The 14,977-nt window shown below is 43.6% G+C and overlaps 1 protein-coding gene across 2 annotated transcripts in view; it reads left to right on the top strand.

Annotated features, from left to right (window-relative positions):
* The window catches only part of LOC121008919 (katanin interacting protein), a 311,559-nt gene that overhangs the window by 58,932 nt on the left and 237,650 nt on the right, over nt 1–14,977 (top strand). Inside the window, exons 7-9 of one of the 2 annotated variants that reach the window (XM_040441685.1) lie at nt 942–1,016; nt 2,729–2,939; nt 12,577–12,714. In XM_040441685.1, the coding sequence (XP_040297619.1) occupies nt 942–1,016; nt 2,729–2,939; nt 12,577–12,714 (424 nt within the window). The remainder of the gene's footprint in view (nt 1–941; nt 1,017–2,728; nt 2,940–12,576; nt 12,715–14,977) is intronic. The other variant, XM_040441686.1, reaches the window with a different exon arrangement.

Here is a 14,977-nt window from a genome sequence, read left to right as displayed (position 1 = left end):
TATGTTTTGTGATGCAACCCCTTTAATCTTGCCTCCTAGTGGCAGCAGCTATACCCACCGTTTCTTGTGTCCCCCAATAAACATAGTGAGAAAAGGATTTTACAGGTGAATTACTAAAAAACTTTTTACCATTCCAACATAACTTTTGTTTTCTATAATTATGTCCTTATTCCATATTCCAAGACTTGAAAAAAAGGCTCACTCAAGTCTGTATCTGCCAGACTGGTCACGTAAGCTGGCACGACCATCTGAACTGCTTTGGCAAAGCCAATTTTTTTTGTGTGTCATTTGTACCCAATATATTTATATAATATTTGAATCCAATAAAGCACTTGGACCAGAGTCTTATCCATTTTGGCATGAGAGAATCCTATAGTTACTGCAGATTTTTCACCTGAAGGGTAGATACAGACTGTGACAAGAGACCTCCCTAGTTAACAGTTAGCATAGAGACATAGCTGTGATTCACCAGATTAAAACACATTTTTTCTTCTGTTGAACTGAGACTCCGTTCCTGAGTTATGATACTTTTATTGATATGCAGATTAAGTCTTTGTTGCAATGAGGGCATCACCATTGCTCTTGTTGCACCCAAGCTCCACTTATTTCTATGGCCAGCACCTCCCTTGCTGTTTTGCCAATGCCCTGTCAATCAAAGCAGGGTCTGGCTACAGAAATGAGGGGAGCTTGGGTGCAACAATAGACGTGGTGATGGCCTGATTGCACCAAAGGCTTAATTTGCATGTTAGGAAAATTATCATCACGGATCCTCGGATCAGCAACAGAAAAACTGCACTTTAATGTCTACCGTAGTAGACATTGATGTTATGACGCAAGGAGTGACAGGGGAAGAAGACTTGCGTAGGAAACACCAATATTAAGATATGTCCCCCAAGTGGTTTTTTTTTCCAACTGGTTATCTAATTTGAGAAACTCTGCAGACTTTTACAGATTCTGGGGGGAACAGCAAAGAAGGAAAGAAGAAGAGGCTGCTATTAGATGCTTGTGACGTTAAGGTGAGTGTTGCATAGATGTATTTTAATGCTGTATTTTATTTTTTTAAATGCATTTTATTTGCATAAATCAATAGTTCCAGATGAATGTAAGAAACTTTGTAATATATCTTTTTGAGAGAAAAATGCCACTTTCTCCCCCTCCGAAACTAACATTCTCTGCTAAGTCCATCTTGAATAAAGCTCACTGATCAGATTACATGCCATACAAACCTGGGGAGAGGGAGAAGGAGTGAGCTTCTAGAAGGAGAAAAAAAGGCATTTTTTTTCTGATAAGATATATTACAATGTTTCTTATAGTCACATGTACTATTGGTTTATGTAAAGCTTATTTAAACAGCAGTTCCCATTGAAAACCTGTGTACAGGTGAAATGCTTGAGGTTCTTGATCACACAAAGCCACGTGTCATCCAATTAGCTAAGTAAAGCTATAGATAAAATCTCCAGCAGTCAGGGATGTTGCGTATTCATCAGGATCTGTAAAAGTATTTAGGAAAGTTAAGCATAAGCAGCATATTTTACATAGTTTTGCCTCCTGGATCCCTTTAACCCCTCCTTACACAATATTATCAACCTATTATACAGTGTTTATTAAAGCAACGCTCTTGGCCACATGTATAACAAACATACCTAGTACTCTCCATTCCTGCTACGCTGCCTCGCTCCTCTTTTCTAGACTCTTGTCTGATTTCTTTCAAAATGGCCACCCTCATCTCAGACTTTTGCATGCAGAGTTCTAGGGGGCCAATTGCACACAAACGTTTTCTTTTCCGTTTACGCTCCGTTTTTTGCATTCCGTATATGGACCGTATACGTGTACATCCCTCCTTTCCACTGCCCTTAGATGGGCGCAACGACTACATCATTGGCTGTGGTCTATCTGAGGTCATAAGGCTGTCTTAGACTTTCCTACATCACTTCATGGGGAAGTCTTAGATGGTGATGGCCATCTTAAAAGGAATCCAAAAGAGGACCAGAACAGAGGAACATATGGAACCAGGTATCCTGGCTGTACATGTGTGTGCTAGTTTTGAACTAGAGTGTCATGTTAAAATACGAATAATACATTTAATCACATCTTTCAAGTTTATATATCAGATCTGGAGCAGTTTAGTGTCTTTAAAGGGGTATTCCAAAGCCCCATGGAGCATAACGGAGCCTCCTAAGCAGATGTGAACATAGCCTAATAGAGACAGCATCCTAATCACCTGGACTGTAAACTGATGTAACTGCTGATAGCTTACTATGTAATACATATTCATTATAGTGTAATTTGCATGTGTTGTAAAGTGGAGGTTTAGTTTAGTTTGTGTCCTCCAGAGACGAGCTGCAGGATACCCCGCTGCTGGAAGCCCCTGAAACTCTTTATTACCATGAAGGAACCTCTGTGAAAATACTTGTTAGCCCTGTGGCAAAGTGTTGTGCCCCTATGTTCTTCTAGAGCTAAGAGGCTCTAGGATTTTCTATTAGATGGAGTAGAATCCAATAAGACATGCTCAAGTGGAAGTGGAAAGACAATTTATTTTCTGTGTATTTCTAGAAATGTTGACAAATAGCCACTAGAGGGAGCTCAGAAATCACATAGGACTTGTCAATGACCATTCATAATCATTTTATGCATACATTTTTAACATTTCTGTACAACCATCAACAAAAAACCTTTATTATTCCATATTGATGAAAGTAAAACTAAGGGATATTTATATATTTGACAGGCCTTGCGAGAAAGCCTGGAGCAGAGTTTACGTCTGCGTCATGGCAGCAAGGATAGCTCTGCTGATGAGTGTGACTCCATTGAAGAAGAAATTGAAGATGAAACTCGAGAAGAGCCCAAAACTTTAACCTCTATGAAGTCAAGGCATCATGATCCTGAACACAAACAACTACTTCCAGGGGACTTAGTTGTACTAGAATTTAATGGAAATGGTAATAAGCATACTCAACTTGATTTTTATCCATGGGCTGGTTATGATTAACATCTCGCTGAAGGAGATGTCCATTACAGTATTAAAGGGGTTTTCCGAGAGTTTTTCTTTTTGCTGATGACCCATACCCCTCGGTGGGGTGTCCGCAGCCTTCTCTTCTCACCAAGCACAGCACCGTATCATGTGACCGGTGACGTCACATGGTTTAGGAAAAGCTGGGGAAGGCCTCGACACTACTGCTACTTCCCCTGCTTTCTCAAACAGCTGATCGGGAGGGTCCCAGGTTTTGGACCCCCACTTATCAGATACTGATGACCTCTCCTCTGGAATAAAAAACTCTTGGAAAACCCCTTTAAATCTTCTATGATCAGTGATTCCATGGTTCCTGTCATTCCAAAATACGGCAGGTCTCTGACAACTCTGCAACATCCCGTTCTCCAGATTATTTACATGCTAATTTCCTTCAACTCCTCTAAAGAGTTTTTCCCGGATTATGGGTGTTATTTTTACCTAGCCTTTGGCGTGTGCGGTAACTTTTGGGAACCATACACTGACCTGCTCCCTGCTGCTGCATTCTGGCACCTTGACTGTATTCAGCGATCTTCCAATCCCCAGCCCCTACTTCTTGATAGGGTTTAGCAAATAGTGGCCAAAAAGAAGAGAAAGGCGCTCCTAGGGTGAATAAGTTAAACATTTTTGCCTTCGTACAGGAGAGATAGTTTTGCTCACCTATTCAGGTTGCATCAGATTGGGTGAAGATGGTTATTGGTTGGTGGAGCCAGACTTGTCCAAACACCTTAGGCAGGAGCCAAGGACGCCACTTAGGTGAACACAGGATACTGTAAAAACGCTAGATCATAGAAACCAAGCAGACTTATGGACGGTACAAGGCGCAATATCACAACCAGGTGTCAAAGTGGATATCAATTTATTCAAAGACGACGCATTTCAGGGTTCAAGACCCCTTTGTCAAGTGTGGAGAGTCACAGCATAAGCAAGGACCCAGCCGCTGCTGTTCAGCACGTGAAGTGTCTTGTTTGCTGTTTTCCCATAATACAGCAAACAAGACACTTCACGTGCTGAACAGCAGCGGCTGCGTCCTTGCCTATGCTGTGACTCTCCACACTTGACAAAGGGGTCTTGAACCCTGAAATGCGTCGTCTTTGAATAAATTGATATCCACTTTGACACCTGGTTGTGATATTGCGCCTTGTACCGTCCATAAGTCTGCTTGGTTTCTATGATCTAGCGTTGACAAAGGGGTCTTGCACCCCGAAACGCGTCGTCTTTGAATAAATTGATATCCACTTTGACACCTGGTTGTGATATTGCGCCTTGTACCGTTCATAAGTCTGCTTGATATCTATGAGGTAGCGTTTTCACAGTATCTTTATAGAGTATGGATACCCCATCCATACTCTATCAAGATACTGTGAAAACGCTACTTTCATCTATGCAGCCAATAGCTGGCCTCATTAGTGAGAGGTCTCCAAACTTCATGTCACTTCTAGGTCACATATTACTTGAGATCACATCACCGCTGAGGTATTTACCTCTGCCAGATGTAAACAGAATGGGGACCACTGAACGAAGTGGTGGGGAGCAGGTCTATATAAGTTTTTCCAGTTCATCCCTCATGACAGCACAACAGGAGGATGCTCCCCTTTGACTTTTTGGGGACAGGAAACAGAGGTTAAAAAGGTCCCGCACACCTCCACTCACCAGTGTTCTTCCTGTCCTGTTCCTTGAAGAGATTCTACAAGAACTTTTAGGGCCTAAGGTTGGCACTAGGATCGGAGTGTGTCGGGCCTCCCCTTCCAGCGCCTCAACTAGCCTTGCTAAAACCTCTCAGGGTAGAGGTCCCTTAGCAGCCCGGAACCCACCTGGGTTGTATGGCTTGCTGCCTGACTCTGTGGAGTCCAAGCCTATAGGTGGGTTCTCTGATGGCATGGGTCCGATCGTTGGGTTCATCCTCATCCTTCCTACCCTATAAATGGCCGTGCCAGTACCTCTTATGCGGAGGTCCCCCGGCTTGCTCCTAACCCTTATGAAGTGGGTAATGCAGCTGGTGGTTACCTCACTATAGATGGCTTTGGGTTTATGGAGCTTAGATCCGCTGTTCCTAACCCTGCCTCTGTGCATGTGGAGTTCAGCAGGATCGTGCCTCAGTGCGCCTGAAAAAGTCAGCAGCTGGAATGGGGCCTTTTCTCCTCTCCTTACCAAGGCTCTGTATGCAGGTGGTGGCAGAAGCTGCATGACAATATTGGTGCTTGCTTTGGTACTTGTCAGGTAAGTAAACCAGACATGTGTTTAATCAACTGGATTGCCTCAACAGTTCTAATTACTTTAATTAAGAACCCGTGGGGGAATCTAAATAGGAACTTGTGAATCACTCCTCCAAATGGGGTTTACACAGGTTTATATAAAATCAATTGAAGAGTCTCTCGAGCTGATTTGTATTAGTTTGAGCCAGTTTGCTGCATTGTCAGAAAGCTTTTATCTGTCCTCAATTGTGACGAGCAATGGTCTGACATGACTTCTGTTGGTGTCAGATGCATTGCTCGCCGCACACCTGCCATAGCACAAAAGATCAGCCCTAGTCTGTTCTCTGACAGCGACAAAAACATGAACAATAAATGTACTTGGTTGAGACATAAGGGTACTTTCAGGTGCGGCCACCGCATTTGTACATGTTGCAATTACATACAAATGAGTTCCTCGATATATTCCACGGCCACACACAACACTTTTGATTTAAAACAATATGTCAATTGCAACACTAGTTATGTGGTGTATGCAGTCCTCAATATGTTGGCTGTACCACTAAGAGCCTAAAAGTAAGAATATGCAAACTCCTTTCTGATATTCCACATACAAAAGTCAGAAATGTTTCAGCAGTCAGTCTTCATTTTGCGGTTTCACATTAGGGCAACACTGCAGGATTCCAGGTTCAAGCTTTGGAAAGGGTTAACCCTCGCACCAGAGGTCGGGATTATAAGCGAAAACTTCTCAACAGGGAATCCTATTGAGAATCGATTTTTTTTATATGGGTTCCCGTGTTCCAACAGGATTAAACCGTAAACACGACTTAATCCTGCATTACTGATTCATTTCCATAATGTATTTTAGATTTAATATGTACCTTCAATGCATCCAACTTTTTTTAAAATTTTCATCTATATTTGGCATTTGAACAAGGGGCGTGACGTTGTGTGCTCATTCCTGTCGATCGCAATCACCTGTGAGCCTCAGGATTTCAGCTATTTAAGATCCTAGTCAGTAAGCAACAAAATTTCATGAGTAAGGATCAGTATTAGAGTATCCGAAACGCGTAGACCTGTTTGCTATGTTGGATTTTTAATGTCCTGTGTGTATTGGAATAAAGAACGTCATCTTTTTTGGAAGCTGGATCTTTTCCTCATTTTTCAAGTTTGCATTACTGCATTTGGGATATTTTACCAACTTGCAGCCACGCAATTCTCATATAAATGTCACTGGATCCTCAAGAGCTTGGACAGTGAATCCACAGTAAGTATTATGTTGCTGCTTATCAGGGAGCATTGGTCCGCTTGTGCAGGATACCGTAGTGCCGGCACTGGCGGGAGGTCCGAACACGAGCACAGATCTCATCAGCTGTAAAATTTTGCCACGTATGTATAGTGTGTGTAAGAACATCTTCACTCACACCGGACCTGAGACACCAGACTGGTAAGCAGCAACATAATACAAACTGGCTCAAACTAATACAAATCAGCTCGAGAGACTCTTCAATTGATTTTATATAAACCTGTGTAAACCCCATTTGGGGGAGAGATTCTTGACATCAAGCAGCTACGGGACTATTCTCTTACTAATAGTGCGAGAGCTCCGCACGTGTAAGAAGAGGGGACTGTGACTAAATACGAATATACAGTTGTGTTCAAAATTATTCAACCCCCACTGAAATTGAGTGTTTTGGCCAGTTTGACATTGATTTTGATCATTTCAGTCATCTTGTTTACAATTAAATCAAAGAGGCACTTGTAAGTCAGACAAATATAACATAACATTTATAATGAAATAACCACAAATGTCTTTTCTGTGCTCACATCATTATCAGTTTTATTCAACCCCCAAGTGACATTCAATCTTAGTACTTAGTACAACATCCTTTTCCAGTTATAACAGCTTTTAAACGTGAAGCATAGCTTGACACAAGTGTCTTGCAGCGATCTACGGGTATCTTCACCCATTCTTCATGGGCAAAAGCCTCCAGTTCAGTCACATTCTTAGGCTTGCGCGCTGCAACTGCTTTCTTTAAGTCCCACCAGAGGTTCTCAATCGGATTTAAGTCTGGTGACTGCGATGGCCACTTCAAAATGTTCCAGCCTTTAATCTGCAACCATGCTCTGGTGGACTTGGAGGTATGCTTGGGATCATTGTCCTGTTGAAAGGTCCAACGTCTCCCAAGCCTCAGGTTTGTGACGGACTGCATCACATTTTCATCCAATATCTCCTGGTACTGAAGAGAATTCATGGTACCTTGCACACGCTGAAGCTTCCCTGTACCTGTAGAAGCAAAACAGCCCCAAAGCATGATTGACCCCCCGCCATGCTTCACAGTAGGCAAGGTGTTCTTTTCTTCATAGGCCTTGTTCTTCCTCCTCCAAACATAGCGTTGATCCAAAACAGTTCTAATTTTGTTTCATCAGTCCACAGAACACTATCCCAAAACTTTAGTGGTTTGTCCACATGACTTTTGGCATACTGCAGTCGACTCTTCTTATTCTTTGGAGACAGCAAGGGGGTGCGCCTGGGAGTTCTGGCATGGAGGCCTTCATTACGCAGTGTGCGCCTTATTGTCTGAGCTGAAACTTCAGTACCCACATCTGACAAATCTTTTTTCAGTTCCTCAGCAGTCACACGGGGACTTTTCTCCACTTTGCGCTTCAGGTAGCGCACAGCAGTCGAAGTCAGCATCTTCTTTCTGCCACGACCAGGTAGCGTTTCAACAGTGCCCTGTGCCTTGAATTTGCGAATGATGCTTCCTATGGTGTCTCTTGGTATGTTTAACATCTTGCAATCTCTTATAGCCATTGCCCTTCCTGTGAAGAGAAATCACCTCTTCTCTTGTCTTCCTGGACCATTCTCTTGACTTCACCATGTTTGTAAACACACCAGTAAATGTCTAGAAGGAGCTGAGTATCGCCTGCTGACAGTTGCTGCCTCTGCGCATGGCCTGCTGACAGTTGCTGCCTCTGCGCATGGCCTGCTGACAGTTGCTGCCTCTGCGCATGGTCTGCTGACAGTTGCTGCCTCTGCGCATGGCCTGCTGACAGTTGCTGCCTCTGCGCATGGCCTGCTGACAGTTGCTGCCTCTGCGCATGGCCTGCTGACAGTTGCTGCCTCTGCGCATGGCCTGCTGACAGTTGCTGCCTCGGGCAGTGGCCGGCTGACACTTGCCTCCTACTGGTGCCCTGACACATAAAAGAAACAGGCTAGGAGGCAGGAAGTTAAAGGGAACCTGTCACCGGGATTTTGTGTATAGATCTGAGGACATGGGCTGCCAGATGGCCGCTAGCACATCCGCAATACCCAGTCCCCATAGCTCTGTGTGCTTTTATTGTGTAAAAAAAACAATTTGATACATATGCAAATTAACCTGAGATGAGTCCTGTACGTGAGATGGGTCAGGGACAGGACTCATCTCAGGTTAATTTGCATATGTATCAAATTGTTTTTTTTCCACAATAAAAGCACACAGCGCTATGGGGACTGGGTATTGCGGATGTGCTAGCGGCCATCTAGCAACCCATGTCCTCAGCTCTATACACAAAATCCCGGTGACAGGTTCCCTTTAAGTTAAAGCTAAAAGAGTCCTAAGGTGAAGATCTCAGTGTGACAGAAAGCTTAGGGTAAGCCCGGTGGAGATGAGTGGTAGTTGTGGTGTAGTAGTGGTAGTATCATTAGGTGAGTGGAGTAGCCTACAGTGCCTATTCACGATCTACAGTTTAGCGCAAAGCTGTATTTGGAGCCACATTCCTCCTTGGACAATGTGGACAATATTAATAGAAGTTGTATGTAATTCAAGGAGTGCAAGACATAGGTGTATCGTCCATGTGATTTATAGGGTAGTATACTCTTCACCTGGCGATAGTAATGGTCAGTCCGAAGTTAAAGGAACATTAGTGTAACCAGAGCTCTGAAATTTTGTAAAGATCCTACCCAGACCTGTTATAATGGGAAGCAGCACCATCCTTGCTGGGAATTCGTCTTGTATGGACTATTGTTATCCCTTCTAAGGCAATAAATTGGTGTATCTACCTGAAGACAAGTGATTTTCAGTAAATGTCAACTTATGCCCAACTAAGCTCTTCTCTATGTTATTCTATCTATTTGCACCTAAGGGTGCTGATGTCACTAACATTAAGGACCCAGCCTTCATTGCACCCAATACCCATAACCTCAAGGGCACCTCTGTCGCCTCTGGAAAGGAGACTCCCCTCACTGCAAGCCAACCCAGGGAGCTACAAAACGGCAATAGAGACTGTGCTTTCCTCTGTCCACATTCACACTTACAGCCATGCTCACACATATAAGCTGTGGCTATGTACGCTGCACAGGTCCTGTAACCTTTTCCCACCCCTCAGTCCCTGTGTCTCGGGGCTAGTGCCATGTCAAAATCTTGTGAAACCCTTAAGACTGCCTCTGACCTTGAAGCTATGCGGGCAGGTGGGTTCTCGGTTGGCCTGGTTTTGTCGAGAGAGTACTTCCCCTTCTTCCTTGAGTTCATACCAACACCTCCTGGTACAGGATCCCAAGCTTGTCCTGGACCGGTATGAAGTTAATGGTAGAGTTTGGTTACCTCATGGTTGATGTCCATGCTGCCTTGTGCCAGTGCTGTCAGCTTGGCTCTGTTTCTTACACATACCTTGTAGACATCCTGAGTTAGTTGTTATCAGATTATAACAATTAAGCTCTTGGGAAGAACTGCAATGGGGTCTACGGTGAATTTTTTACTCGGTGTAGATGTTATATATGATGTTACAATATTTTATCTGGTTTTAGAGCGAGGCGCTTTTACCCAATGGTACTCACCATATATACTCGGCTTAGAGGTAAAGGGCATCCTTTTTATGACCGATGTCTAATAAGACAATTTATTCTTCCTCTAATTAAGTATTCAAGTCTATAAACAGAGGTAGGTCTGTTGATCAAGGATGCAGATAGAGACATTTTAGAGATACGACTGATTTCACAAATTCTGTCATTAAGATTTAGTCTCAGGTTTATTCCTGATTCTATGAAATTGTATTTTTTTCCATTGAGAAATATCTGAGATATGTTGTCCTTAGACTTGCCCCCCCCCCCCCCACACCCCCACCCCAATGATAATTTGGTATGTCTCCTGTGGTTCTGTCATGAGGGATTGACTGGAAAATAAGAATTAGACTTAGCGGTAATTCGCTTTCCAGAGATTCCCTCATAACAGCACCTGTACATTCCCTCACTTACTAAATACTATGTAAATATTGCATATCAGATTTTCTGATGATTTTAATGAATAAGTTGCACCCATCCTGGTGTAGTAATCTGGAGAAACACTGGTGGGTGGAGGTGGGAGGGACCTTTTTAACCTCTCGGTTTCCTGTCCCAAGAAGGTCAAAGGGGAGCATCCTCCTGTTGTGCTGTCATGAGGGAATTTCTGGAAAGCGAATTACCGGTAAGTCTAATTCCGATTTTCAGTATGGACCACATGCTATAAGAGCTGGGTAAAAGTGGCCATAATCCTGAAAACTTACCATAAATTTTTTAAGCTTGTTTTGCTGGAAAACAACTTCAAAGCACAGTTGTGACTTTGTTTTTAACCATTTTTGTATTGTTCAGTACCTCATACTATTTGAACTTGAGACTCCTACAAAAGGAAGAGACACCCATCTGTAGCCAGCTACAGTATGTCTGTAGTCTGTGGATGCCGCTCTACCCACTGTGCCATCCAGCGTTCTGGTTGCTGCCGTTCCCTTCATGCTGCAGTCTCCATGACCCTGCCAAGTGTTCCTTTAGTGCAACCCTTTGGGTCCAGTGCACACGCTTCTAAATCCTTCCCCAACTAATGGCTGTGGGTCCCTGGGTACTTAAGGCACCCTCTACAGGAAGAGGGTGTCTGATCTTTAGGATTTCTCGGACCAACAGTCACCAGTTTAGTGTTTCTGCAATTCTCCTGCATTTATCTATTTAGCTCCTGCCAAATACTCAGCCTTTTCTGCTTGTGTCTCCAGCACTACACTGCCCACCAGTCTATTCTGTGTCCATCTCTGCCACCAGTGTGCTGTCTGGATATCAGAAACAAGCATATTGGCTTAAGTTTCTGTTCACACTACTTCTGCAGTTTTGGTGCATTTTCAGAATTCTGACTTTCTGGTGCTTCTATCAGTGTCTCTGACCTCAGTAGATCAGCTGACAGCTATACTGGGACTATTTCAGGAGGTAGTAGTCTGGTTGCTCCCCTGCAGTGAAGCCCAGATCGCTGTACAGGGGTTAAAGGGTGAATACCAGGAGAGTGCCGGAATAACACCCTTAAGCCTCACGCACACGTCCGTGAAACACGGACCGTGTGATACCAGTCTGGATTTCTTCTCAGTGCAGGAGCGCATTGCGTCATTAGTTGCTATGACCCGTGCGCTTCCTGCTGCTGCCGCAGTACAGTAGTACACTTGTATGATCTATACCAGTGCATCACAGTACAGCGGTGGTGGCCGGACGTGTGCATGAGGCTTTAGGGCTATCATAAAGCCATACCAGTTAGTTGCCACAGTGGATCCACACCCACTGATCTGTTACGCTGCTCATTTGAGGTTCTTGCCCTTGATCAGTCAGAGCAGGGTACTGGTTACTGGAGAGTAGGGAGGTGCTGGTTCTTATTGAAGATCTCTGCCTTGATAACCAGTACCCCCCACCTCCCAGAGCTGCATCAGAGAGGTCTAGCACCCAGTACACTGCTCTGCAATGATGAGGGGCAAGATCTGTGACACAGCTGTCTACAGCTAGGCGTCTCTTCGGTTTGGTGGGTACTCTTCCTTCTGGAGGAGATTGAATTGCAGATATTTTTCCATGGAGCATTTCTTGTAAGTCTCTACACACCACTAGTCCTCTTAAGTGAGAACCAGTACCTTCCTTCATGGCTATTGTATTGTTCTTACCATGTTGAAGCATATGTACTGTATATTGGAAAAACATTTTACTCAGTCTCATGTATATATTTATCTCGAAATGTCCACTCTGGACCTCATCTATCTTCAGATGTGTGGCTACCAATGCAGGCTAGCGCAGCCCTCTTCAAAGAGCACTTCATTTTATCTCAGACCTTTGACATTCTCTGAATATTTTTTGTTCTCTCTGAGAGCTTGATAGAAAATATCATTTTGATGGCATCCTGCATATGTTTGCAGTTCAAATCCAATCCTTGAAATAGCAGCACAATGTCACATTACAATGTCACATACTTTCTTTGTGGAGTTTACCTGGATAATTGGTCTTGGTCGGCAAACTAAATTATTTACTGTTTTACTTTTATTTAATTAATTTATTTTTTTAAATCACCTATTTTTCATTGTCACATTGTAACTTTATGCATGTCTTTTTTTAATTTTTTTTTAAAGCTATTGAAAAAAAGGATGGGAGAGTTTTGTCTGCAAAACGGAGAGATAGTGCTGACCTTTATATTCCTATGAAGCCTGTGATGGTGAAAAGTAAAATGCAGAAGAGCTCGCCTAGACAAGAGGAGCAATACACACCACGTATGACTGACATACAGATTTATTTCCTGCTACATAGTAATAGTTTCATAGAAGTCATTTATACCCCAAAACCTGTAGTGCATTTGCATTCTTTAGCTTGCTATGGTGACATTTTTCTTTTGTTGTTTAGACCTATATCACCATATTCTAGTAGCAATCAAATGCACATTGCAGTGATCAAAAACTGCAGGAATCATTGGCTTTGAGCATGGTTCTATTGGTATATTGGGAAACATGTGTTGTCATATCTAGTTCATGTTATCTCCAGCAGTGTCATTATTTATTTCATCCACAATTTACTCTAAAGGTGCCCAGTCACACCAACCAGCCAACTATCTAATATGGGGGTGTCCCGACTCTCTGACCATCTATTATGGGCATGTCCTGACTCTTTGACCATCTATCATGGGCGTGTCCTGACTCTCCGACCATCTAATATGGGGGTGTCCTGACTCTCCGACCATCTAATATGGGGGTGTCCTGACTCTCTGACCATCTAATATGGGGGTGTCCTGACTCTCTGACCATCTAATATGGGGGTTGTCCGACTCTCTGCCCATCTAATATGGGGGTGTCCATCTAATAAGGGGGGTGTCCTGACTCTCTGCCCATCTAATATGGGGTGCCCTAACTCTCCGACCATCTAATATGGGGGTGTGCTGACTCTCCGGCCATCTAATATGGTGGTGTCCTGACTCTCCGACCATCTAATATGGGCGTGTCCTGACTGTCTAGCTATCTAATATGGGGGTGTCCCAACTCTCCGGCCATCTAAAATGGGGGTGTTCTGACTTTCTGGCCATCTAATATGGGGGTGTCCTGACTCTCTGACCATATAATATGGGGGTGTCCTGACTCTCTGACCATCTTATATGGGGTGTCCTAACTCTCTGACCATCTAATATGGGGGTGTCCTGACTATCTGACCATCTCTAATATGGGGGTGTCCTGACTCTTCGACCATCTAGTAGAAAGAATAATGATGCTGTTGTATCTCAACGTTACTGATCCTTTGTTCGCATGGGAGTTCAGCTGCCTCCACAGAAGTCTAGTGGCAGCTTAATCCCCTTTTTCCATTGGGTACATATTCACCAAAGTCACTAACAACATACTAACTACCAAAGCCAAAGCCTCCTCCTTCTTGACTTGTCCTTTGGCTTTGACACCATCCAACACTCCCTTCTATTATAAACTCTCGCATCTGTTGGCGTCACAGACTTGTCCCCTCCTGGATCACCTCATACCTTTTAGACCGGGCATTTAGTGTTTCCGACTCACACATCACCTCCTCATCTCATCCCCTCTCTATTGGTGTCCTTCAAGGCTCTGTCCTAGGACGCCTGTTTTTCCTAAGGGTACTTTCAAACTAGCGTTATTCTTTTCCGGTATTGAAATTCGGTAAAGGGTCTCAATACCGGGGAAAAAAAACACATCAGTTTTGTCCTAATGCATTCTGAATTGAAAGCAATCTATTCAGTATGCATCCGGATGTCTTCTGTTCCGTCTCTTGTACGGTATTTGACCAGACAAAATACCGCAGATTGCTGCATTTGACCCAGAAAAATACTGCATTTGCCGGATCCGGCATTCATTTCCATAGAGATGTATTAATGCCGGATCCGGTACCAAGTGTTCTGGAAATTGCCGCATCGCCAGATCCGGTTTTTCAGTTTGCGCATGCGCCAGGATATAGGAGGAGCGGGTTTCGCTTTTGAACTTTGAAAAAAAATTAAATACTGGATCCGTTATTCCGGATGAGACTATTCGGTATTTCATCGGATCCGTCTATCGAATCTGGAAAAAAAGGATATCAGTTTGCATACTGTTCGCCGGATTCTAACAACAGTAGTGTGAAAGTACCCTAACCTACACCTTCTGCCTGGGACAGCTCATAGAGTCCCTTGGCTTTCAGCATCAATTCTATGCTGACGATGCACAAGTTTACCTCTCTGTTCCAGACTTCACTTCCTTGCTATCCAGAATCCCACAATGCCTATCTGCTATATCTTCCATTTTTTCCTCTTGCTTTCTGAAACCTAACATAGAGAAAACAGAATTTATCATCTTTAACCCATCTCACTCAGCCCCCCTCCAACAGACCTATTTATCACAGTCAATGGCTGCACATTAAATCACAGAGCCAAGCCCTTTCCACCTCCTACTGCCTTCAGCTCAAAAATATCCCTTGGATCTGTACATTCCTTGACCAGGAGTCTGCAAAAATGCTTGTACATGCCCTTATCATCTCCAGCCTAGACTACTG

Source organism: Bufo bufo, chromosome 7 (genome assembly GCF_905171765.1).
Source record: "Bufo bufo chromosome 7, aBufBuf1.1, whole genome shotgun sequence".
Classification (NCBI taxonomy): Eukaryota; Metazoa; Chordata; class Amphibia; order Anura; family Bufonidae; genus Bufo; species Bufo bufo.
Note: the sequence above shows the minus strand (reverse complement) of the source record. Positions and strands in the feature narration are given on the sequence as shown.